This window comes from Grus americana, chromosome 10 (genome assembly GCF_028858705.1).
Source record: "Grus americana isolate bGruAme1 chromosome 10, bGruAme1.mat, whole genome shotgun sequence".
NCBI lineage: Eukaryota > Metazoa > Chordata > Aves > Gruiformes > Gruidae > Grus > Grus americana.
The window spans coordinates 7,142,133-7,168,496 of record NC_072861.1 but is presented as its reverse complement, the minus strand read 5'-3'; the positions used below and the strand labels follow the sequence as shown (position 1 = coordinate 7,168,496).

The following is a 26,364-nucleotide window of genomic DNA, read 5'->3' as shown; positions in this document are numbered from 1 at the left end:
ATGTTTAATAAAAATATTTCTACATTGAATACACACATCACAAAAATAACGCAAGAGACTGAAGGACCTACCTAGCTAACACACCTCCCACAGCCTGAGAAACTGTTAAACTTCAGGAAATCCTGCTAAATCTCCCAAAAAACACATGCAATTTAACTGCTTCATATTTTGGAGGTTGAGAGAATTCATGGTACGTATCCAGTCCACTGTAATGCATAACCTACCACAATCCAAATACAATTCAGAAAGCAGAGTATGCATGCATAGGACTTGGAGACAACAGAGGCATGACTAAAAATGCTGAATTCAGTGATCAGCAGAATGAGTGATCAAAAGGTAATCACAGTTGCTGTGCAACAGCCCAGATTTTGTCTCCCTAGCCTGCAGTCATACTATGTGAGACTGGTCTAGGCTTCAGGGCAATTTATTTCTGCAAAATTTGAAAATGCAATCCCTAATCAGTAGCACCCTAAAATAAAGGATGCTCTGCACCATTTTGCCTGCTACCGAACAATATTTTTGTCATTTTTGGTGCCATGTCCCACAGGATCAAGTTTAATTTTTCTGTTTCTCTTAGAAGGTTACAATTACTACCTTTATATCAGGAATTCTAGATCTAATAACCTGCATACGTGCAGATCACACAAAATATCTAAACAATTTTCTTGGGTTTTTCTGTATATTTTGTGTCAGTTTTATCACTATCTGTTATCAATAACAGGTCAATCAGACAATAAGGAAGTTTGATGGATCTGAAAAACGAAGCAAGAGCTGCTAGAATTAGCACTGCATTAGAGCTTGTAATTGGAAAATTCCATATTTTCTCTAGATACAAGGGTCTGGATTCTTTATAGCAGTAGGAGATGCATAACTAATCCTCTTTCACCTATACAGCCAGTTCTCATGTTTGCTATTTTAAGATTCTGTATTATCTTAGCTTAAAGTTCAAGAAACATGCCAACAAAGAAAGAGACCTCAAGTCATTTCCAGGTTTTCAGTCGCTCACTGAAGCAGTTGCCAAACCCTTCCATCCAAAAGAATTTCTAGCACAGTTTTGCTGCCTATGAATACAGAATACAGCAGAACTGCTCGTCTTAAAACCTTAGTTTTCAGCGAAGAGGCTGATTAAAGAGCACCTAGGACCACAACTTTACTAACATATGAAGTGAAACAGACTGAACAGTATTCAACAAATCTAACAATACTGACTGAATACAAAAATGCTGCACAACGAAATAAAGTAACCGAGCAGTTTACAAGGTGAAGTATTTACGCCGCATTGTGCCGTATGTGTGCACACATATCGATGCGTATACAGAGAGACAGAACATGTGCACGCATGCATATATACATGTTAAAATGCAAACATACAGTATTTCTAGCACATTAAGAACCTGATACTTGCTAGAGGCAATGAATGGCTGAAATCAGACTCCATAAATTAATAATGCACATCCTACAGGCTCAAGAAGTTTGCAGGTACCCAACACATTGCTAAGGGAACTTTTTCAATGTTGTACTAGAAGTGTAAGTATAGATTTCTTAGTATAAACTTTCTTTAATGAGCATTGAAGTTCTCAATGAAATCTGAATGTGTTTAGTGTACTTTCAAGGTCTATTAGACATAAGGACAGAGGGTATTAAGTACTTCAAGTAGGAATGATATGACTGCATAAATTCATAAAAATCTGGTACCTGAATACACTAAGGAAACTAAGCCCTGGTTCCTCATTTATAATGCTGATAATGATTATACCCAATTAAGACAACAGAAAAACAGCTTGCTTACGTGAAAGATAGTCTAAAGTTCACAGTAGAAATGCTAAAGTTAATTCAAGTAGCCATTTAAACAATTAAAATGCACATTAATGAGTTCATTTGTATTTAGAAAGACCTAGGTTTAAAACTACTCCAAAATGACTGGCCAATAATTAACTTCTGTAAATTTCTGAGTAAGAATTTCCAATAAAAACTTCATTAGTAAGTAACTGAAATCTAGAACATCTTCGCCCATTTAGCTGCCTTTTCTTGGCTGTTCTCTTGTGGACAGAATACCAAAATTGTATGAGTTTATTAGTATGCTCCAAGCATTTAGATGTAAATGTGTCTAATCCACTTCTAAATTAATCTTTTGTTCAGGGTGCTCAGCCACTTCTAAACTTAAGAAAAAAGTATTTGTAAGCTCATGAAATAATTGTCTTTAATCTCTTTTCTGATTTTCATGAGCTCTTACAATGTATTTAAGGTTTTAAGGTATGCGCAGACAAAAAAAAGCTGCACAATATTGTAGGTATCACCCATCTTTTTTTTTTTCTGCCCAATCATTTTCCAATACTTTCACAGTTAGTTAAAAAATAAACTACATTTAATTTTCTGTACATCTGCAGAAAGCAAAAAAATAAACACAAAGTAAAAGTGTTGTTCCAAAAGGACAACTCAATACTGTGATTACTGGGGAATCAAAAACAATTTGGATATGTTCTATTTGCATTAATTTTTAATAGGAGAACCTGCGATTTCTGTCAAAACACAACTCTAACCACTGCTTGCAGAGCAGTGTGTTTTGAATTGCACAGACCAAAAGAGCTTGCTTTGCCAATCTGATTAGAAAAAATGTTATTAAAATACCGTATATGAATATTGTAGAGTTTCTCCAGTGTGCTAACAAGCAGCAAAAGAGAAAGACCATGACAAGAGCAAGAAAGAGCACAAGAGCTTAGCTAAATTTTAGAAATGCTCAGTAAAGAAACAAGTAGCAAAAAAGGTAAAGACTTCTTGGTAACAGTCTTCAAGGAATAACTATTCTTTTCCCATGCACAACAACAAGATTACAATCAGTACTTGTCCAATAATGGCTAATCTCTGTGAACTTTGCAAAAGAAATTGCCCACAGGAGGGATCTGAAAAGGTAATTGCTTTTCTGAACTTGGATGGCATGCCCCCTGCCCCACAAACACAGTCAAGGATACAAGAACATGGAGCAGGCAACCAATAGATCCAGCATAAGCAAGGGTCTCATTAGCAACTAGATCCAAAACAAAGTATTGCAGTAGATAAAAGTTGCTGGATTAAAGCAATTCTGTAAGCATGATCAGCTTTTTAATTACCCCTAAAATGGAAACAGTTCCATATTCAACATTCATTCCCACCTCAACCCTTGTGCTGGCACTGCCATTTGCGAAAGACTTTGTTAGTCACATCAGAGAATTGATCCAGTTGAAAATAATTCTGTGTATTTTTCTTCCTTTTTTGTCAGTCCTGATTTCATCTGAATTAGTGCTCTGATCTGGCTTGTTCTTTGGTTGCACAAAAAAGCATCAGCACCAAGTAGCTAATAGGAACACATCTGTGATGAGAAAAATGGAATAATAAACAGTTCCTCTTGGCATCAGTATGTATTTATAGGCCAAACTGAAACAACCCTATCACCAAAAGCCTCCCAAAAAAGTTTCAGCACTGATTTGGTCAGAGTTCTGTAATGTGAACAATAGACAAGCCAGTGAGGAAGGAGAGTGTTTCGTGTTTTGCTTATTTTCAGTCTGGCTACATAAAAGCCTGACTTTGCCTAAACAATGTAATCAGTAACAATTTGAGAGGACTGTGGTTTTCAGTCTGTTATTGTATAACTATGTCACCAATACAAATTACAGATGCTGATCTTAACTTGTAATGTATTACTGAGTCTACCTAAATTACTCAGGTTTGGCTTAATAAATAAATCAATACAGAAACACATGTTCCTTTGAAATTAGTTCCCTGAAGACTTACTTCATTGGAAGCAAATATAATTGCCACGAGACAAAAACCTCAGTAGTTTGGTCAGCTGACAATTCAGAATCTACCCTAACATTTTATCCCCTTTCTGGACTTCAATGACTTGTGGCATTAAATACATGTGGGACAGAGTGGGCAGAAATGAATTACTTTGGAACTGCTTTGCAGAATGCACATGCAGAAACATTATTTAATTTTAAAGCATATTCGTCCTTCCACCTTTAAAGAATGATTTCCATATTGCTCTACAGCTAATGTGTTGCAAATATGCAAGTATTTTTTTAGATATTTACAAGTACTTAAAATATCTTTTACTAGTCAGAAACTTTAAGAAATGCCCTCTATGTATTCAAAACTAAGAAGGCAGAACAAACTGACTCCATCAAGTAAAAGCCACTTGTAAGACTGAATCTGGAACTTAGATTCTACATGCAGACTGCCTTGGTAGTACTTATATCATGCCAATCCTTAAAAAAAGCAAAACCAAAAACAAAACAACCAGTTAACTAAACCCAAAGCATGCCTGAAAAATTTACTTTGAGTCAAAAAACTGAAAAAGCTATAATAGAAAAGAGTATTTACTATATACTTACTGTAAGTGATGCCTCATTTATTCTAAATATAAGTCAAACGCTTGGTTCATTTTTAAACTTGTTGCAGTATGAAAGATTAGTTTGCAGTAAGCTGCTGTTTCAAATTTCAAATCTAGAATTTGAAACTCTCATATAAAACTTTTGGTAATCATCTTGGTGCAGACCAAAAAAAAAATACTTTAGAAAAGCTTTAGGGGATTGTATTACTTTCCAAATTGCCATTCTGATTTTCTAATCTGGCCATTCTGAAATGCTGAAAATAATTTCATGCTCTTGTAGGACACAGATTCCTCAAAACGAGTTGAAATTACAAAGCTATTTCACTTACTTGTCTAATATTACACCCTAAGAGCAACATTTCAATTTCAAATAAGAAACTTGGTGCAGGGAAAAACCCCTAACCCTGCAATCTGATGTCTTAATCAGCTGCGCAATGAGTAAGAGAGCCTTGGCTAGCACACTGCAGCTAGCGATGGAAATGAGAACCAACAACTGAATATGCTTTGGAAACAATCAGAAACTGGCTTCATACAAATTCTAGTCAGTTATTATCAGCACTGATAGGCTATCGCTACTTACCATCAACAGATGAACATCCTTAACAGATCAAGCAATACCTACTTGAATATCAATGACTCATTCCAGAAATATACATGGAAGAAAAAAGGCACTGACAGCAACAGCATTGTTACTTGTACCAAGCAATTAAACAATCCCAGTTTCCCCTTTGAGATGTTAAACCAAAATTATTCCTAATACACAAGAAAGGCAGACCCTCTGGGGTTATGCATTAACCTCATTAACTTGGTCCCTATTTCTTACCACCCCCACCTCCCCAGTCACGGTGCTGGCATCATGCGCTCGCACTGCAACACCATAACCTTTGTTCTCCAGCTCTGGGACACCACAAGCCAGATGAAAATGCCAAGAAAGAGGAGTGGGAGTTCAGAGCAGTCAGGAGTGAACATACCTGGGGTACTAACGCACAAGGGTGCCTCACCAAAAAGTGTACTTTCCTTCTCCTATCACAAGATGTGTTGCAGCTGCTCTGGAACACATGACTTAATGTACTAAGGATTTGCAAAGCAGGGAAAAAAAATAGCAAAAGAGCTGGGAGCTAACTTGCAAGAGAATCTGACACTTCCAAAAGATTAAAAGTTTCCACAATCCAGCCTTATAAACCTCCCAAAATTAAATTTCTAGTCAGTTGACTATCTAAGGGCATGTGTATACAAAAAAGCAAACCAAAACCAAAAAGCAGGTGGTAAAGCCAATTAGATCAGTGTTACTAGATAAAAGCCGAATATATCCAGTGGCAAAAATCTTGAACGCAATATGTAATTCCACCACTAGAACGCAGAACAACTGGAAAATGTTCAGAGGTAATAAAAAAAGATGGTTAAAGATATGGAAAACTTCCTTCTTAGGACCAACTAAGACAACTAAGCTAAAGGGAAGCAAAACAGAGCAGACATGACATAAGTCTGAAAATCACAAATCACATGGAATGGGGGAATACATATTGATGTTTGCCATGTCAAACAAGAACTAGAATTTGTCCAAAGAAACTAGATAGTGGTAAGTCCAGAACAAACAAATAAAGCTAGGTTATAACAGCATGTAATTAAATCACTGCACCCCTTACCAGATGAAGCTGTGGGTGATAGAAGTTTACATGGCTACAGAAAGCAATTGAATAAATTCATGTAAGAAAATCCAGCAAGAGGAATTAAATATGGTAGCACTGCCTCTATGATGCTCTGTAACGCCTCACTTGGATGCCCCCACTACATTACTCTAAGAGGAGAATCTCCATGCCACACACTGAAGGAAGCAGAGGGCAAAGCAAGCAGCTGGGAGGGCTGTTTGTCCTGTTCTTCTTCCAGCAGCCACTGTCTGGAAAGATGACATCTGACCCAGTCCAGCCATATTTATGACCTGTTTATAAACCCACCACAGGTGTGATCACACATCAACGATGGCACTGAAGTTGACTTCCACAATCTGACCATGAAACATGGTGTAGACACGAAGAGACTATAAATAACTGCTTTGCAACAGCAGCTCACCACCAATATTCCTTTAACTTGCCTTAATGTAAGCAAGTCAGATTAAAAAAAATACTATTCTAATTCAGTTTACTTCTATAATTTTACTGTATAGACTTTTAAAAACAAAACCAACTAAACTGTTTCTAGTTGTTTTGTAAAAACTTACAGGTAACAACTACTAACCAGCAAATTAGTATACTGAGCAACACTAATTACTACAAGCGGGTATTAAGATTCAGGAGGAACAATCCTTTTCTGTGTGAGAACAATCAGATGTCCCATTACTTACATAACTTCCTACAAAACATCCTGTGCGAGCAACAGTGAGGACCTTTTCGCCCGATCTTGCGGCACTGCTTACAGTACAGATGCTGGACTGCATCTGTCCAGGTATTGCACCCCTCTGCACACTGCTTTGCCATTCACATCATGAAAACATGCACTGCATTACATTCCAGTTACGTTGCACAATTTTTTTGTATGCTTAAATTGATGTCTCAAAAATGCTACAGACATTGCTGTGGAAAATAGGCTACAACTGATTACCAGAACAAAACACACCTTCAAGTTTAACAACTTCATTCTCTCCTAAAGTACACAAGCCAATTTCCTACTTGCCAGGCAAGGCACTTTAACAGACTGACTTGCAGACTACCTGCTATTTCTCTATTTTTCCTCCTTGATATGCTTATAAAACAAGCTATGCAAACAAACAAAGGGGGAAAAAAAAAGTGAAACGGTTATACAGTTTACACGGATGGAAAAAGAAAACATTTTTATAACTCCATCTTAAACCTATATCATGTGTTTTGGAATGAAATTATACCAAATTCTATAAAATTATTTGCTTTTCCCTGCCACTTACAACCAAGTTTTTTACTTGCTTTAAATGATTTTTGTTGCTTTTCCTAATATGCCACCCTCCTCAGGGCACAGAGTTCCATGAGAATACAGGCTTTTGTTCCAAAAGCTGAAGAGATGCATCTCTATTCCTCTGGCCACCAGTGGAAACTTTAAAAACAGACTCTACAGGTTAAAAGTTGATTCCAATGCAAATTTCAATTTTTTATTTTTATTTTTTAATTTTTTAAATAAACACCTCTTCATTTTGTAACCTGACTCACAATTTCCATGTCTGGAACTCCCTCTCCGAACCACCACTGCACCGCAATACAAGTTCAGTAGTAAGGTATTTAGCTACTTTGGAATTTCAATTTTTAGTAAGCTACTCCCTCAGAGTGATTTTGTCTTAGGAATCAAAAGCTTAATACAACTATTTGCAGTTTTCAAAGATTACTAAAGCCAGTAACTGCTTGTGCTAATACAATTTAATTCCAAAAGAACTCCTTAAAAACTCCACCAATTAAAGAAGCATAATAAACATTCAGCCACTCAGGTTTAACTCTGTTCCTGACAGCAAAAGCAATTTCACACAACTATTAAGGATAGGATATTAGGAATACAATACTCAAACTGTACTTGCAAGGGAGTATAAGCCTTAATATAATTACAAGAGTTGGAATTTGGCCAGAAACTTGGGTTATGACAAATCCAAAAGCCAGCCTATCCAACAGTACAATGTGTACTTGTTTATCTACTTTTGTACAGCACCATTTGATGGCAGAAACAAGAAAGCGTGTTGAGGCTGGTGCTTAACTTTAAACAGGAAGAGTGTCATTTAAATTAAGTCACTTCTAAACCCCCTCCTACCCTTATAGAGACTGATGCTCACAAAAATGAAAAGATTTTGTCAGAGCTACTCTGTGGCTGTACAGAGCAGAGAATTTAATTATGAAATAATTCAAAATAACATCTTAGAATGATACAGAGGTAGAAATTATAATTCTGTGGTGACTCACACTCTTTCAATTGGTTGCTATACAATGTGGGACGACTTACTACAAATGTCCCAAAAGCCATCAAATGCTGATTTCAAAGAGAACGCAGACAAGGGAAATGATGCAAACATGGGAGAAATATAAGCCAGTTGAGAAAAACAAACCCAGTCAGCACCATTTTAAGTGTACTTTGGAGTTTCACAAATAAAGAACGAACCACACCGCAAAAAGTTACTGCACAGAAGTTGTTTTCTGTAACTGCTCATGCACGTGTCCCACAGTAAAGGCAAGATGTGTTACATTTTGAGAAAAGCAATCTCGTACTGCCTTGCATTTTCTGTGGAATGTCTCTGAGAGGAACATGCAGTCACTTCCTTGTGAGTCAAAGACCTTGGATGAATATCAACTGCAACACAACCAATAAGATGCCAAGCGGTAAGCAGAAGTTTTGCAAGCACAAAAATATAGCTGCATTTCAAATACTGAGCAATCTTAGCCATGTATTTTAAGGTATTTATGCCTCAAGCAAAACCTGTATTATTTTGTTTCATTAACAGTGTCAGTCAGTTGTTATTTACTCTTTCAGCCGAGCCTCTTCCACAATATTTCAGCCTCTTAAGCTTAAGGTACCTCACTGGACTATGTCACGTATCAATTAGTACTTTACTAATTAACAACAGTCCCATATGAAGCAGTGACAGAATTTTTTTTTTTTAAGAGTAACTTGTTTATTCTATTGATCACTTTGAAAGTTAACATGTTTTAGCAACTTACGCAACATGATAGCAATGGCTTCCTACATTAGTAAGTGTGTGTAAATTCGTATTTGTTAACACATAATCTGAATGCTAAGAAAAAAGTGCACTATACCATTGTTTTAAACTCAAAGTTACCCTTAGAAACAGCAAGCCAAATTTATTACTGTGATGCACAGTTTGCAATGAAAGTAATCTTGAAAACAGTAGATTGTTCCTTTGGTATCTGAAAAAAGGCTTTTAGAAATCCTCATTGACCAAAATGTCATTTACCAAAGATTATTTCTTATTTAAAATATGAAAGTCATGAATATCCTACATTCTTATAAATATGTAATTATGAACAATAATAAAAACATTGCTTTTCTCATCTACACACTAAAAAGGTTATTCTGCACAGGTTTAAAGACACTTGCAAATTCCAGAATTATATAATGCCTCCATATTCAATAAGATTAAATGAATAAAGATAGCATTAGAAGTTTTCCAATACAGAAGTCAATCATACCTACTAGAAATTCTATGAATATTCTCCTTTAAAATAACAGAAGACTACAACACATGCTATGGTAGTGGGTTCTGCACACAGGTAAAGGTCTAACTATCTGACAAAAAATACTAGTAGTCTTCCAAAAGGTGTCATAAATGTTACAAAACCTACAATGGTTTCATTTCAAATACTCGTAATAAAACCAAGACATTATTCTACACATACTAAAGCATTATACAGGCAAAATTGCCTATGTATTTATTTAGTGTTTCAGGCAGGTTAGAACAATTTTCTACAGACACAAATATAATTAGTTTTTCCCACTTAGAAGTTATATTCCTTCAAGGAATATACTAAGATTAAAATATACCAAAATCAATAACCACAGTAAAATAGGGAAAACTATTTACATTTTACCAATTCTATTATAATAAATAAAAAGCTTAAATATATCCTTGTTGAGGTATCTGTCAAATTTCTGATTTATGCCTACCTGGCAAAAGTACTGGTTCCAGTTTTTTAATCCTTGGTTCTGACATTATATGGTCATCAGCCTGAAGGGGGGGGGGGAGGGGGGAGGAGGAAAAAAAATAGAAGAGAATTTACTTAAGAATCAGAACTTTAGAGTCAGACACAAGTCTCATCTATTTGGGCAAAGGAGAAAGTTGTTCTTTTAACTTAAAAATTTGATCTTAAAGAGCTAGGATCCAATCATAGGAACAGTTTTCTGTACAGATACTAACATTTTTGTCTACATTTAGTTTTGTACCAGAATAATAATATAACATTTAAAGTACTAATGTTTAACTAATTGTGTAACCTCAGCTATAACAAGTCACAGGATGAATGAAAACCAATTTGGCTTGACATTTCATAAAGGCTCCAATCCTACAATAAGCTTCACGCAGATATGGACATTCAAGTTAGTACAAAACTCTCTACCAACTTTTAACATGCATGACTTTCCGACATAGCCAAAATTTCCAAAAAAGTTAAGGCCTAGAACACATACATGCTTACTTGCATTTGAATTCCAAACCTTAAAAATAAAAATACTTCTATAAAAAGACTGGAACCTTCAGTGAAATAACAACGCTTATGGTTCCTACACTGACAGCGATATTGCCATTTCCCAGGACTAGAAATATCCAGAACTATGTTGCATCGACATTTTACTTGTACCAAGAAGTTGTGTCATTTTTGCTTTTTCACAATGTCAAACATGTTGCTAGAAGAAGTCCTGACTTATCTAAATTTAGAAATAAAATCACATTCTGTCAAGTGCACACCCAGACCATACAAAAACCCCGGTGGTTCTACTAGATATACTTGATACTATATGCCCTATATATACGTGACATATAGACTTGATTTTCTTATTTATACCATCAGCCAAGTTTTAAATGTAAAACAACGGCTACAGTGCGTGTTTTAATTTTTTGCGTAACAGACAAGCACCAGCTGTTTTCTCCTCAAAGTGTTTCACAGCGTGAACGCGGATAATGCTGGACCCACCCAGCACAAAGAGGAAAGCAAGCCCAAACACCTGAAGGATTATTCATAACTTTAAAACCGGCCAGTGTGAGATTATTTTGGAATCAACACAAGACTTGATTTTGACAGAAGTTCTGCTCCTCGACCAAAGCTTGGGCTTGCCACCAGCATATGCTCACTTTATGTTTGTCCACGACTTCAAAGACCAAGAGGCCAACAGGCTGCACTTCCAACCCGCCGCACAGCTTTTGTTTCCCTATTCCTAGGGGCCCTTCGGAAGCCGCAGCAGAGACGCGCAGGTGCTGGTTTACTACCCCGCGAGGCCGGTAACCTCCAGGCGAGCGGGGGAGAAGCTCCGGGCAGAGCCCCAGGCACCCCACAGGCCCCGCTCCGGGCCGGCCCGGCCGCCGCTGCGCCGGAGGGCAGACCCGGCGGCGGCACCTCGGCCAAGGCAGGGAGGGGAAGAGCCGAGCAGGTCGCTAATGGAAATGAAAGGCTGTTACCTGAGGCAGCGGCAGAAGGTAGGACTTGAAGGTGGGCTTGGGCTGCTTGAGAGAAAACATTGTTGCTGCCGGCGGGGACCCCGGCGGGCCGGGAGGGAGCGGCGGGCCGGGCCGGGCCCAGGAGGCCCCGTCCCGCGGGGGCAGGGTGTCGACGCCCGCCGGCTCAGGCCCGGCGCCCCGCAGCCACTCGGGGCTGCGAGCTCCCAGTCACACGGCGGCGGCCCCGGCGGGCGGAGGCGGCCCCAGCGCACCCTCCTTCCCCAAGGGAGGAGTCAGCCGCCTGGGCAGGCCCGGCCTGGGGCTGCCGCAACCCCTCATGGAGCCCCCCTCCCCCCCGCGGCTCCCTCCGCCTCCCCGCGAGGGCGGCCGCCTGCCGGCCCAGCGGCTGTCTACCGCCAGCGGCGGGCGAGCGGCGGCGGCCCCAGCGGGCAGAGAGCTGAGGCGGGTTCTGCCGGGGCGGCCATATTGGGGGGAGCGAGGGGGCGGGGGCAGCGGCCTCCGTACGGCGGCGCGGAGGGCCCAAGCGGCCGCAGTCCGGCGGGGGCCGGCAGCCGAGTAATTAACGTTTGTCCGCTTTTCAGGGACACTTCCCGTAACGGCAACTGCGGCCGGCACCGTTATGTCTGACCAGACTGACAGTGGGTTTCGGCTACCGAACCTTACTGCTTCCCTGGGAGCCCTGGCTCACCCCCGTCCCCTGCTCGGGGTGGAGCCTCCCGAGGGCAGGCCAGGACCCCGCCGGTGGGAGCTCTTGCTCGGCACTGCCTCTGGGCAAGTGGCGAGATTGGCTCTGCCTGGCCCTCACGGGAGAAGGGCAATCACAAACACGGGGGCCTGCGTGGGGACATTAAAACCAGGACTGAAGCAGAGGATTTCCACAGTGTGGCCTCTGAGCCACGGGGAGACTGTGAAACCTCCGCACGGGGCCTGCAACAGCAGGCTTTTATTGCGACCCAGAGTTGTCTCACATCAGCAGTAAAAATCCAGCTCCAGCATGAATCAACTACCGAGTTCTTACTGTCACCTTTTATAAAAGGTGTATCACGTCAGAGCCGTGGAAAGTATGTGATCTAGGGGTGAAGCCTTGAGGCTGCTGCCACACAGTCACCTCTTGCTGTAACCGTGCTGACTGCAGGAGGTGGATGCAGATCCAATGTCGCTGTCATGCCCCTTCCTACAGCTTTCCAGGCACTCATGGATTGCTCACTTGAGCTTCTCTAGAACATGGAAATAACACGGTTGCCCACCTCGACTGCCAAAATCTAATACTGCTATCTCTTTTGATAAGTAGGAGACTGAGTAACTACTCACATTCCTTTAGTGGCCCTTGACACCCTTAAAGGTCCCTCTTGCAGGTGTTTATGTGAGCACTGACTCCAATGAACTTGGCCTCCACAGTGGAAACAGCTCCTACAAGAACAAACAGTCTGGATGGACAGCCCCAGAGTGGGACCACATAGGTCCATCAGCGGTGAGACCTAAGGAAGGGGGAGAGTCCAGGCTCTCCTGCTGGAGGGCCAAGCACAAAGGAATTGGGTAAAACGAGCCAGGCCTCTCCAGAGTTTGAAGCCAGGTCTGATGCATTGGGTAGGGTAAGAAGGGCTGCTGGTTCCCTGTGCCTGCCGGTACTCCCCCCACAGCTGGTGCACCATGGTGATGGTTCTAGCTATGAGCCAAGCGTAGTTCAATGCAAGGCCCATGGTTTAGGGGCAAGAGTTGAAAGCCAGGACCTACCAAATTAACTGCTGGTATTTGGGCACTGCAGCCTCACCTTATTAAAAAGCATGGTTTTGGTCAGCATACTGTCATTCTTCTGTAACAGCTCACATGCAACAGAACATCAGTACAGGCCTGCTACAGGGTAACAGTGTTGTAATATCACCATGACATAAAGATAGTAAAGAACTAAAAGACTCCAGAAAAATGGACACATCTTTAGACACAAAATGACAGATGCTGCACCCAGTATCAGCTGCGGGGTCAACGTCTTCCCCTACCATCATTAATAGGAAACACATTATATTGCATTATAGCCCCCAGGATTTTTTTTGTGAAGGTGGATGTTCAATGAAAGAACAGACTTTAGGGCCCAGTCTGGATTGCCCGACATAGACGAGACACCCCAATGCCGCTAGCAGGGAGGTTTGTTTGAGCAGTGAGGAGGGAAACAACCCACTGGCACCTGCCTAGGTTGAAGAAAGAAGTACATGTGCATACATTTAAAACTATTCAACAGCCCAGGGGCGAACACCAGCAAGCACCTCCTTAACAATACACTACTCTTGGACTTGCAGGTGGAGAAGATAAAAATAACCCCATTGTGCAGTTTTTTTAAAACAAGTGCACCTCTTTGCACAAGGGTCTTGTCTTATTTGGTGTTGGCAGACAGTTCACTATATCCTGCATTTTCAAATGTAAGATTTTTATTTTATGCTGCAAACTTCATTGTCTAAGTGGCATTATTCAGCCTGGTATGGTCTCAGGCTCAGCCCCTGTCCATTTTAGAGAGTGCACTGTGCTGCAGAAGCTGCTGCTGGTATAATGCTGAGTCCTGACAGTGCTGTGAGAGCAAGCCACAGCTCCTCTCCTGCTGGTGACTTACCTCCTTCACAGGCTAAATCCCTTGGATGTTCAATAAGTGAGAAATACTGCGGGACTTGCCCTCATCTTTATTCTTCTTTAAACTTTTTTGTTCATATTCAGAACATTGTTGAAAGGAAATTAAAATCAGAAAAGGGGGAAGAGAAAGCAAGGGGGCGAGGAAGGCAGAAACTGGCCCAAATCAGCTAGGCTTGAAATCGCATAGAACAAATTTGCCAGTGCTATTAAAAATGACAATTGTTTATACTACATCAGAATTACAAGAATGTTCCTGCATCAGCACAGAGCCTTCTAAGGAGTGGCTGCAAATGCAATCTTACTCTTGAGGGAACGAGCATAGGATAGCACAAATTTCCATTAAGGACTGCACTGACACATTTAAATTGCAGTGCTGTTCTGAAAAGGAACAAACAAAATCAAAACTAAGCTCTCAGTAAATGTAAGATCACAAGATTTGTGAGGATTGTTGTTGGAACTGGTAACAAGTTGCCACTGGAAGAGTTTTATGCCAGTGGGAGGAGAACGCCAATTTGACAGAAGTGAGTATTTTGGAGGAGCAAGTTAATACTGTCACAACTTGCAGTGGGATACAAGCAGGCAGTGCAGACAGGCAGAGCAGGACAGGCAAGTAGGACAGGATAGGCAGGCAGGGCAGGGCAGACAAGGCAAGAGGGCAGGTAGGGCAGGTCAGGCTAGGCAGGCAGGATAGGCAGTCAGGTGGGAGTAGGGCAGGCAGGACAGGCAGGGAAAACCTCTTATCCCCTGACTCCTTTTTGGCAATGCACTCAACTGCCTGCCCATCTCCAGCCATCCCGGCTTGCGTCACTTGCTTTTTCCAAACAGTTCTGCTAAAACAGAGGTTTCTGAGAATGCTTTTGTTCTGTGAGAACAGTCTTGAAGGAATGGTGGGAAGCTAGCTATGCAACAAAGCCAGCTGAACTGAAAAGACTGCAGATGTCTATTTTTATTCTCATTAATTTAAAAAAATACCATTTTTTATGCAGTGCACTTATTTTCCTTGCCTCAACATTAAGTTACTCAGTGATATCTCCTGCGTGCTAGACCAACCAGGACCCTTACCAGAACTAGCTTGGCTTGCTCTCCTGGTGGTATCAGACCCCAGGATACTGCTGTGTGGCAGTGTCCTGGGGCCTCTTTTTACATGCAGTGCAAATTGTTTGTAACAGCAAAGGTAATTACCTGCTTAGCTATGGCTATGGTGCATAACCTGCTGAATTTATGGCACATCAGATTAGGTATCTTCCTAAACTTTCTGGTACAACCTCACAAGACAGCTCTGTGGTTGGTGAAATCCTTTGGCTTGTGCAATGCCTGAGGGCTAGGGTTAAATCAGAACAGATTTTCATAATGGTCCCATTTGATCTCTCTGCAGATTAGAGAATGGCTTTCATTAGACATGTTCAAGAACAGGTTAGACCACCATCTGCCACTGATACTATCAACATTGTTGAACTTGCTTCAGTGTAGATGATCTCTTCCAGGCCTGTATTTCTATGGCAACTTCCATGTTTTCATAGCTTTCCGAAGAATGGTTCAATTATTGGTTTGAACTCCAAGACACAAAGACATACGTGTTGTCTGATTTCACAGCTGAGCTACGTGCCCAGAGCTACAGCAAGTATGTGGCAAGTCTGCAAAGTCAGGGATTCACTGACGAAAGTCTGTTCTATTTTTCACTGAAAGTGGTACAGTTTATTACTTAACCTGGACACTTCCGTACTTGTGCACTCAATAGTTTGCACACCCAGGTGGCCGCAGCCTGCACTCCAAAGTGTATGACTTTAGCTGGGGACGTGTGAGGAAGCCAGCCCTACAGGTCTGTATTACCTCTTATAGAAGAAAAACATTGTCTTAAATTTATTAAGCAGTTGAAAAAAACCAAACACATAACCTCTTTCCTGACTGTCCTTGATGAAGAATATTTAGAATGTGGTTATTTACATAAACTAGCAACTTTTATAGTCTTGGCCAAAGATATACAAAAGATATAAAAACTATGCAAAAGTTTTAGCTTCTTGAGGTATCTCAGGAAAAAAGCCTCCTTTACAAGGCACATGTGCAAAGCGGAGGTAGTATCCTCAGTGTAGAGATTTAACGATGTTGAACTTTGTTATGTTACATAAGGGTACTTTTCTTGTTAATCATTATATAAATATTACATGCCTAGAGCTATTTGGAGCTATTAATTGGTACAATGTTCCACCTTGGCTCGGGTTATTTTACATAGGTATTGTGATAGTGACTATCAGATCACCAGTGCTCCTAAACTAGAATCCAATCTTTTTCTATGGCCATTTTTGAAGGCTGTTGGTCTGCTCAGGTACTAGGTTGCTGAGCATAGCAGTCCAATTAGTGCAAGAAAAGGGAAATACTTGCATCTAGAATCATGCAGTATGAAGCACTGCGATTTCATAGGGATTTTAATGTTGTAGAGACAAAAGGAGCAGGGAGATGAAATTATGCAACTCCTTTTTCATTAAATTTAACACCACACAAAAGGTGGATACAGGCACTTAAATATTTTGGCTGAACTGCAAAGACTAATTTAAAGCCTATTACTAACACATACCTTACATCCATTGTAAAGATACAGGGCATCAGCCATAAAGCACCGCTTTGCCATATCAAATTTTGTTTCTGCAGAGAAGGCTGAAAGTTGAAAAAAGCAAAAGAAGATTGTGGTTTTAAGGAAATCTGTAGTTCTTGTCTCACTTCTCCCAAGGCTCGTGGTGTGTCAGCCTGCAATCCAAACTACTGCTGTGTACTGTTTTTTGTACCCCACTTCCCCTGGGCCCTGGCACCAGCTGAAATGGGCCTTAAATAGCCATATCAACCAGGTCCTTACATCTGTTTTGCCTGTCTGTCTGATGTTGGATCCCAATGGGCAATCAAAATCCACAATTAGGCTGAAATATTCTGTTCAGGTGACCACTGCACACAGCAGAGCATTTATTTGCAGTGGCTGTAGTGAGACGAAAACACCTCTAGGGCTAATGCAGCCTCCTAGCCTGGTAAAGAGAATGTTGTCATTGCTCCTCACAGGCCACAGGCTTTATGCTGACTTTGTAAGGCCTCGGGACAGAGGCTTGTCAGGATTGCTTTGTCTGAACTTGCCTTATCCTGCCTCGAACTGTCCCTTCCTTTGTTCAGCCATGAAAGCAATTTTTCTAATGACTAGGAAATTCAGGCGTAATTGTAGGATTTGAAAGCCAATGAAAAAAACAATATGTAAAGTTGGTAGCAAACATAAAAATGCCCCTAAGCAAGCAAAAAATAAAAAGAAACCAATATCATCAACATCATGCTTATCCTAGTGAAAGACCTGGGATGCTGACAGCTGGCAATATTTCCTCACTAGCCCCCTTGCAGCCAGTGACCACTAGTCCCAGCGGATCAGTGCAAGTGTGAGCGTAACGTCAAAAAAAAAGGGTAGATAGTAGGAAGTGCACATATATCAATTTTACCTTATTGGTTTTTTTCCTGTAGTAATATAGCAGTATTGTTTTCTCTCCGCTCTTCTTGTCTCTCCTCTCCTGTAGTTAGATCTAGGCTAATAATAATTCATATATTAGACTGTTAAAATTTGTTACACTAACAATAAAATCCTGACTTTACATACAAAGTGTGTCTCCTTTTTGCTTGTAACAAGCTTTTGAGTGTGCTACTAGTACAACTAGAAGTGACCAGTCAGGACAGTGGTGCAGAAGTGATACGCTGGCATTGGCACTACTAGGTGGGACCCCAGCAATGTGTCCAAATGCTGCCATCACTCTGAAAACTCACCTCCTCCATAGCAAGTGCTTGGCAGCAAACTGGCTTTGTGTCAGTGGGTTAACTACCCAGAACACCTGTAACAGGGCACAATCCTGTTGATCTTGCAGATCTAAGGAAATAATCCTGTTGACATCCTTGGTCATGCATTCTCCTCATGTTCCTGTTTTCTGACAAGCCCTTACAGATACTTGTATTCTTTTAAGTTTTATTTAGAAGGACAGATCTACATTTTGCCAAAGATGACAGTCAAGCCCAGAGCCCAGGAAAGCATCCAAAGAAGCAGTATGGAGAAACCATAGCTGGAAGGTTTCAATGGCTACTTTAATTCATTACTAAATAATATGGAAAATGGACTTCCTTGGCTCTCAGGTATCAAAATCCAGCATCTAAAATGGAAAGAGTGACTCTGCAATAGAAGAGGCTTGCAAAAGCAAAGTCCAGCTAGTCCCAGAAGGATGCAATGTAAAAAAGGGTAATTCATGGAATCAGCTGGTATAGTTATATTACAATTAGTCACTGTGTTTAAACCATTTGCCTTGAGGGAGAGGGAAATGTCTGTATTGCAAGATACTGTAAGGCAACCAAACTTAAATTACCTCAGGGTAATGTCTCTGCATTGACAGAGCCTTAGAGTACGTACTCTTCAGGCTTGACCTGATTCAGTGTAGGTCAAGCACATAATAAAAAAGTGGAATTCACAGTGACACTGCTGTGGAGTCACTGCATACTTCGCAGTAGGAGCGATGCACCTTCCTGAAAAGCAGTATTAAACATGCCTCTTCAGAAACGCAGACTCTGAGCTTGCATCCTTTCAGCCAGTATTCAAGAAAGCACGTAGGCAGACATGCAAATGTGTTGATCATTGTTCTGTTTAGTGTGCTCCAACTCTACTACTGGTCTTCTATGCACATACAGAGCCATATTTAGATCCTATTAAAATGGTGTATGTCTAAAATAACTCTTGCCAAAGTCAGTGTGGTTACTTCACATTTAATGGCAGAGAGGTTGTCATTTCCGTTCATGCTATGCAAGAGCACAGAAAACATCCAAGCTTTATAAAGTCATCACTGTATAAAGACCTTTATGGAAAATTACTGGCAAATGTTAAAAAAAGAAACTTTGCTTAGAAAATATTCAGCCCATGTACTGCGTAAGAAGAAACAGGTAAGTGAAGTGTTTTGCTATCATGATAGTGAAAAATTTGTTATACTGAATTAATTTCACATCTTTTTCATGTGTTTCTTTATAAATATTTTTACACAAAGGAAGTAAATAAATACAAAGGTAAAATGTTTTTGTTTGAAATCTACATGCTATGTGATAATTTGGTAATGTAAATGCTAAAAAAATAACTGGTCAAACAGAGCATGATTTAACACACATTTTATAAAGACAATGTAACAAGAGGTATGCAACACACTGAATTTTGTTCCACAATGCATACTGCTTGTTTAGCAAAGTGCTGAAAAGCTGCATCCCTTTGTGTTTGTTAATGAATCAGTTTCTGGTGAGTGTGCAGGCAAACAATAAAAAGGCATTGGCAAATAGGAGGCTATTTTAACCACACATACAAAATGGCTATGTAGTTGCATAGAATGGTAACACAGAAGTAAACATGGAAGTGAAACAATTTCAAATATCATTCTGTTTTTAGAAAATGTCAAGTTCGCTAAAGTTGAATAAAAGAGAAGCCCACATGAAAAGCAAAATGTCAACACCATCCTGACAACAGTGAAACCAGTAAACCTGTTAATAAGACCAAACCAGCAAAAATCCATAGTAAACGACGACTGAACTTTCAGAAATGTCCATGCAGTTACCGTGATCATTCACTACGGTAACAGTACTTCAAGGTATAAGTATGGATGGATTATGAAAATATAATACAAACAATAAAAAGGTGATGCTATCAATGCATTTGTAGTGTTCCATCAATCTCTGCATTTCAAAATGCTGTAAGCAGCATTATCAAGGGGGATACTGAGACCTACATACCGTGGAGCTGATGGTGGGGGAAAAAAAGAAATTCTGTCCTTTCAAAATAGTATATAAATAAGTCCTGATGGTTAATAAGTTACGCATAAACTTTTGACCAGTATTCTGTGAACAAGTAACATGCCTTTAACTCATTTTCTTTCTTGTCTGTTCAATGGTATGCATCCCCTGCAAAGAGAGGTACCGAGTATTTGGGAAAACAAAATTCCTAAAAGGTAACAGAGAAGAATGAGGCAAATAACATACTATTATGAAGAAAACTATCAAAACCTAGTACTTAGAATGCCACTGTTGAGAGAAGTGTGCTGGGAAACTGTACCTATAGATGTGGATTTCCAGTCTTAGTCATTAATGGATATAAAACACTTCTGCTGTAGAGACTTTTTTCCCTTTGACATTTGTTTTTGAAATTTACTCAAGAAAATGTATGAAATTTCTATTCTTATCTGGAAAATTTGTTTTTTGTTTAGACTGACTCCTAGAAACTGTTCCTTGTTCCTCATGTGTTGTCATAATGAAATTGCAAAATGAAAGACGAATTTATCACAGTAGGTTTGCTTCAAACACAGATTGGCTACATTTTGATCTCACCTGATCAGAACACCTTTCCTGTTTTGTTTTCCCTTGCAGGCATTTAAAAAAAAAAGCCAGATTCTTACTCTACAAGGATTCCCATTTATACAAAACTTTACTGCAGATTTTGGATTCATGTTATTAAAATCTACACATACTTCATAGACTTAAAATCTCCCTAAACATTTTGAAACAATGATCACTGTTCTTCAACAGTTTAAGGCTGTCAGCATGCTTTGGGATGGGGACAGATATGATCCTGAAAGCAAGATTATGTCACTAAAGTTCAAAGACAGGTCAAGAATATGTCTACACATGGCTTTCCGGGTCAGGTTTCTCCAAACACAACTGTATTTTGCCACTTAGACCTATTTTAGTGGATGAAAACTGCTATGCTGTGCCTTTCTGAATGAGGATCTCAGAAGCATGCATGAAATCGGAAGTGAAAGAGGGGACTGCATAATTTTTCCTTGCCTCCAACAATTTTGTTTTGATCTGAAAAACACAATGGCCACAAAGAAACCAGCTGCATAAGTAAAGATAAAAACTAAGGCTGGATAAAAATTGTTCAGTTTAAGAAGTCTTCTGATAAAAAAGAAGAAAAAACATTTTCTAAATTATTACATGATAGTATTGTCCTTCTTTCAAGAGCTTTTATAAAGAGCTTGTCAGTAAATGAGCTTATGAGAGAGGTTGAAATGGAACAAAGAAAGATCTATACCATGGGCATCTGTGGACTATGCCTACTTTTTATCTGCCTCTGAAAGAACATCTCCCTTTCACCTGACCCAGCAAGCATTTAAGAACAGAACATATATCCATTAAGTTTACAATTAAAAGAAACAAATATATGCAAAATTCTTCTTTAGAAATTAATTTAAAAATCCATAATTTGTTCAATTAGTCATGCTGCTTTCTTGACTGTCAATAAAAGGGGTCATAAGCCACTTTAACATTCAGTTTCCGTGGATGCACTTTCTTGCTTAGCTTTCTGTTCTTCTGTTGCGCTGCCAAATGCTACTACCAAATTAGTTACGCTGCTGGCATGTCCTGGTCTATTTAATTTGTCCTTTACAGACTTGGCTTTCCGAGAATGGCTGTGCAAACTCTTTGATCGTACTGATGGGAACCCAGAAGTCCTTTCTGGCTTTACTGATAGTAAATTCTCTTTCTCAGCCTTTGCAGTGGCAGGCATAGAGGTGTAAGAGGCACTCATACCTGCTTCACCAACATCACTGTCATCGTCTGTGTCTGCCTGTAACTGTTTCCGCTCTGCTTGCCTTTCTGCGTCAGAGGTAAAACCAGGATATTCTGGAGGACGTTCTTGAGAAAGTTGCTGTTCAACTTCATATTTCCACTCTGTGGCCCACTGTTCAATTGTAGAAGGGCACACCTGATCCATGATGGTACTATACTCTGTGGTCCAGTTGTTAACTCCTCCAACCAGCTTCCCACCCTGTGCAAATATAAAGCTCCTTGACTTCATCATAGTGGTTTGACAAGCACTGAATGTTTCAGGAGGAAAATACCGCATTGCTTTAGATTTGTCCAAGGGATAAGAGATGGTTGCTTCTAACTTGGTACGTTCTACTTTTAACTGAGTGTTCTGAAAATCTGATCTTGGTACTGATTGTCTGTTCTTAACAGCATCCATCTGGTTTATACTTCGAGGAACCATTCCATCACTCTTGAAAATCCCCTGCTTTTCATCACCAAACCCACCTGAACCAGAATGGGGTCTGGAAACATTCTGTGCAATTTCTAATGTAGATTTACTGTAATCTGCTGCGGTGACTGCATTAGCACTAGAAGTATAATGGAGGCTGGTGTGGTGTTCTGGAACCAGCATCCGTGGGTCTGCTCCATCTTCTTTGGTACCAATAGAATGGGCTTTTTTACGCAATCCCATGGCTGGTGACATAGGAGTGGCAGTGTCATCGTATGTTAACTCATCACCACCGACATGGTATCTGTACATGCTGTAGCCATCAGAGCTGTTAATGCTGCTTTGCCTTAGGAGATATGCAGCATCACACTCAGACGAAGCCCGTGAACGTGTATATGTCAGCTCAGATTTGTCAATACCTGCCAGCTTCTCAAGAGCATTCACCATCCGACCAGATAGTTCTTCCAACTGAGAGAGTCGAAGGTCGACTGTTTGAAGAGAAGCTTTCATGAAATGTTCTCTTTCATTCACTTCTTCAAGCCGCATAGACATATTTTCAACTCTGTTGGGTATAAAAGAGGAAGCATAGAACAGAAGCTGTGGAATGGTGCAGTAACCTGTTATAGGCACCTAGCTACTGATTTCTTTGTAAGGCAGAATTTTGTGCTATGTATCATGCATTATTCTTTTTTTCTATGTGTAGCATCAAAAAGATGTGCATTTTCTTGTTATCTATGCTTTCCATACACCATATTAGAGGGCTATTTGAACTTTGCCCTTACTTAGATGGCAGGAGAATGTAACAGCTGCAGCCCTTAGGGACAGCCTACTACTAACATTTCTGAGTGTGCCACCCACTTCACATTCAGGTGTCCTCTTTCACTGTGAAGCATGAATTAATTATATGAAAAATACTTTCTAATGACATGCTCACAGGACAACTTAAAATAGCATCAAGGCATGTTGTAAAACAGGTTTTGTAGCTGTATGAGAGAATATGTGCTGGTGTGTGTGGGATTACTTTAGCTCTTGAAACACCTTTCAATTATGTATCAGCTGAAGGAAGTGGAATTATTGTCTAGTTCAATTAAAATAATACTTTTTCCCATTTTCTTTTATCATTTATATCATAATGGAAGTGATGGTACCAGAGGAATGCATATAAAAGTAATGCATTAGAATGTGACTTAGAGATCATACACTAGTAAATCAACAGTGGAAATTAAATTAACATTCTTTTGCTCTCACACACAAAAGATGATGAAGCATCTGGAGCAAGAAGCCATGAGAAATAAGCAGATCTGCTTTGTGGCCATAGACCATAGTGAATCAGTGAGGCTTACCAGCCCTGCTTTATTCTCTGCCACAATAGCTAAGATTTTGATAAATTGCCAGGGATAAATAGCGAGATAGAAACTACGTGAATACACGTAGCAGATTTCATTCACTTCTCTATTCTCAAAATTCACATATAATAATGCAAGATGTTCAGGGCCTCCCTTCAAGAGAAAGATGTTTATCCATTACACGGCTCACAGAGCTGTCTCATAAGACATATTAAAAGGAATATATATATACACACACACACATATAGAGAGTATTTCATCATCAAAATACCGTAAGGTAGATTAAGGAGAAAGACTGTTTAAACTGTGTATCATTTTCATTACAGGGAGAATTTTTCATCATATCAAGGAAGTGACAAAAGACCCCATCCTTTGACTCAGAACTACTAACAGAACAGGAGGAGCCTTTGGGAACAGTCCTGCCAAGTGACCTGGTAAAAAAGTGCTGCTGCCATTATCACTGTGTGCTTACACAGCAATATGCGAACATTACCTAGAATAGCTTAATGATTTACATGTGAATAGAATATTCCCTGTCTTTTAAATGGGGAAGTTCATACTGAAAAGCTAAACGCCTTGTTCAAAGCTTCCACAAGAATCTGTGGCAGAGATTAAAATTCAGCAGCTGTGAGTGCTGGACCCTAGCGTAAACCATAGGTCCAAGGGAAGAACCCTCAGTGCTTTTGTCATTGAGCTCCAACATGTTTCTCATGGTTGGATGAGCTGTTGGAAGCTCAACAAGTAGTAAGTTGCTCAAACAGATAAAAAGTGTAACTGTGATCTTCAGATGGACGAGGAGGAAAAAATTGACCACGAACAAAAATGTTCTTATACCAAAGCTACCCAAACCAGCAGGCATGTGACATACCAGTAGGAACAGCAAAAAGCTTGCTCTTGTGAGAGTTGCACCTGCACAGATATTTACTCAGGATTCAGATCAGCTTCTGAATTGGTGGTGGTTTTCTTCAAGATCTAAATCTTTTGTACTTTAACTCAACTTCAGTTATAATGAAGACACAAAAAAGCAAACATTGTTTCAGATAAGCAGCGTGGTTTTTTTCTTATAACAGATACCTTTCAGAGGTTACTCTGATGCGTTCATCATTAGATGATTGCTGCTCATCCTCTTTTTCCTGGAAGTATTCTTCTACACACTGCTCTTCAAACTCATACAGTTTTTTTAGCTCTTCATCATTCAGAAATAACTCTGCAAAACAGAACAACAAAATATTAGTTTCCTTTTTCTGAACTTCTGGTACTCAATTTAAATCCAATTTAGCAGATTATTTTGGACATACAGATATTGCAGATTCTACTCATGCACTAAAAGAACAAATGATTTTGTAAATAGGAAATGAGTGCTTAGCCAAAGACAGCCACAGCCCTGAAGGCAATGTAATGCATTATCACCATCCACTGGGGGCTATATTTTCTCAATGACCTTTGTACTTTTTAACAGCAGAGCTACACATTGAACAAACTGACTAGAGTTTATAGGATAAAGACTAGGGCAATCTCTGCCAGTTTGACTGTTCCTTCATTCAAATATTGTTCTTAAAAGGATGCCAGTTATAGGCAACAGATAATCTAACATAACAGATTGTTTCCCAGATATTCTTTGGATAAGAGCTTCAAAAATTAATAATCACGTAAGGAAAATCCAAGGGAAATATAAGCTCTTAGGAACATTTCATTCTGTATTTGAATTTGTCTCTTCGTATTTGGAGTGACTGCTACATTTACTTTTTTCCTTTTTTAACTCAGAAGCATATTGTGCAGAAGTACAATTACTTACAAAATATGTTTCCTGTGAAATGTAGAAATACAGGGTAACTGTAAGCATCTGATTATTTCATTGAGGCACAGAATGAAAATAATAACAAAGTATGTTAGGAGAAGAATCCTCACAGTTCCCCTGTGAAACAACAGATAAATCTCTAACACAGAGAAATGAAAGTGGTGATACTCTTAGACACAGATTGCTCACAATCACAGAGCTGACGCTACAGATGATATTTGAAACTGTGATCCCTTCTTCTCAATTTCCTATCTGCCCTTCCCAACATATAGAATTCACTAGAACTTGGTAAAGCTGGATTAAGTAGATGCCATCTCACTGTTTTAAGAAAGCACATTAAAGAAAGTCTTCATTAGCAGCACAGCATTGCATATTCTCAGGAGCCCACGGAGCTCAAGAGCTGTTAATTTGATATAAATTTTGTCCCATTCTGTCTTCAGCAAATACACTTGATTGTCAACATGAACAAAATAGTTTAGCATTGGAAAAGCTGCTGGTTTCTGCTAATATGGCACAAAGAGCTCAGTTTAGATAAGGTTTCTTGCATACTCAGTCCCCTGTCACGCTCATCCTGATCTCCTTCGCCCTTCTTGCAGCGACAGCAGATTCGCTTGATGATTATGTAGATGTGACTGAAGATAATCATCGGCGGTGGGAGGACAGGTCTGTCATGGAATGTCATTATCAGCTGGTACCGCTGGAACTTCCAGACTTGGTTGGATATTGATTTTACCTCAAAGAAGGTATTGCTGAAAGGGAACAAAGGTACAGTTTCTATTAGGCCCCTAAGTTTATTTATCATTGAGCAAGTACTATGTTGAGAAAAGTAGCAGCTAAATAACAACATGAAACCACATGACTTGCTTGGTTCAGCTCTTTGTTGATGCTGCTGAACTTGCTGAACTGATGCTGAACTTGAACTCATGATTTCACTACTCCTCCTGAGGGCAGCAAAACAGAAGGTGCTCTGCATCCCTTATGTACCACCCAGAACAGTCCTCCTCTTAGACTATTTGCTCCTAAAGTCATTTAGGTGTTAGTGAAAAGAAACTTGCACAATTTATCAATCACATATTTGGTATTTTGGTGCTT

General features: G+C 39.8%; 2 protein-coding genes and 1 long non-coding RNA gene across 7 annotated transcripts in view; 1 reads left to right on the top strand and 2 right to left on the bottom strand.

The window, feature by feature from the left end:
- The window catches only part of MTMR10 (myotubularin related protein 10), a 41,364-nt gene extending 29,473 nt beyond the window's left edge, over positions 1–11,891 (bottom strand). The window contains exons 1-2 of one of the 5 annotated variants that reach the window (XM_054837414.1): positions 11,499–11,891; positions 9,995–10,055 (exon numbers count right to left, since the gene is read on the bottom strand). In XM_054837414.1, the coding sequence (XP_054693389.1) occupies positions 9,995–10,055; positions 11,499–11,558 (121 nt within the window). In that variant the 5' untranslated portion in view covers positions 11,559–11,891. Of the gene's footprint in view, positions 1–8,580; positions 8,651–9,994; positions 10,056–11,498 lie in introns of those variants that run through there. The other 4 variants (XM_054837411.1, XM_054837413.1, XM_054837415.1 and 1 more) reach the window with 4 other exon arrangements.
- Positions 10,968–26,004, top strand: LOC129210973 (uncharacterized). Its single transcript, XR_008578698.1, has 3 exons — positions 10,968–11,516; positions 23,801–23,908; positions 25,869–26,004. It is a non-coding gene; the product is annotated as an uncharacterized LOC129210973 (long non-coding RNA).
- TRPM1 (transient receptor potential cation channel subfamily M member 1) overlaps positions 19,379–26,364 on the bottom strand; it is a 111,248-nt gene continuing 104,262 nt past the window's right edge. Inside the window, exons 28-30 of the mRNA XM_054837419.1 lie at positions 25,822–26,021; positions 24,549–24,681; positions 19,379–22,690 (exon numbers count right to left, since the gene is read on the bottom strand). Coding sequence (XP_054693394.1) covers positions 21,412–22,690; positions 24,549–24,681; positions 25,822–26,021 — 1,612 coding nt within the window. The 3' untranslated portion in view covers positions 19,379–21,411. The remainder of the gene's footprint in view (positions 22,691–24,548; positions 24,682–25,821; positions 26,022–26,364) is intronic.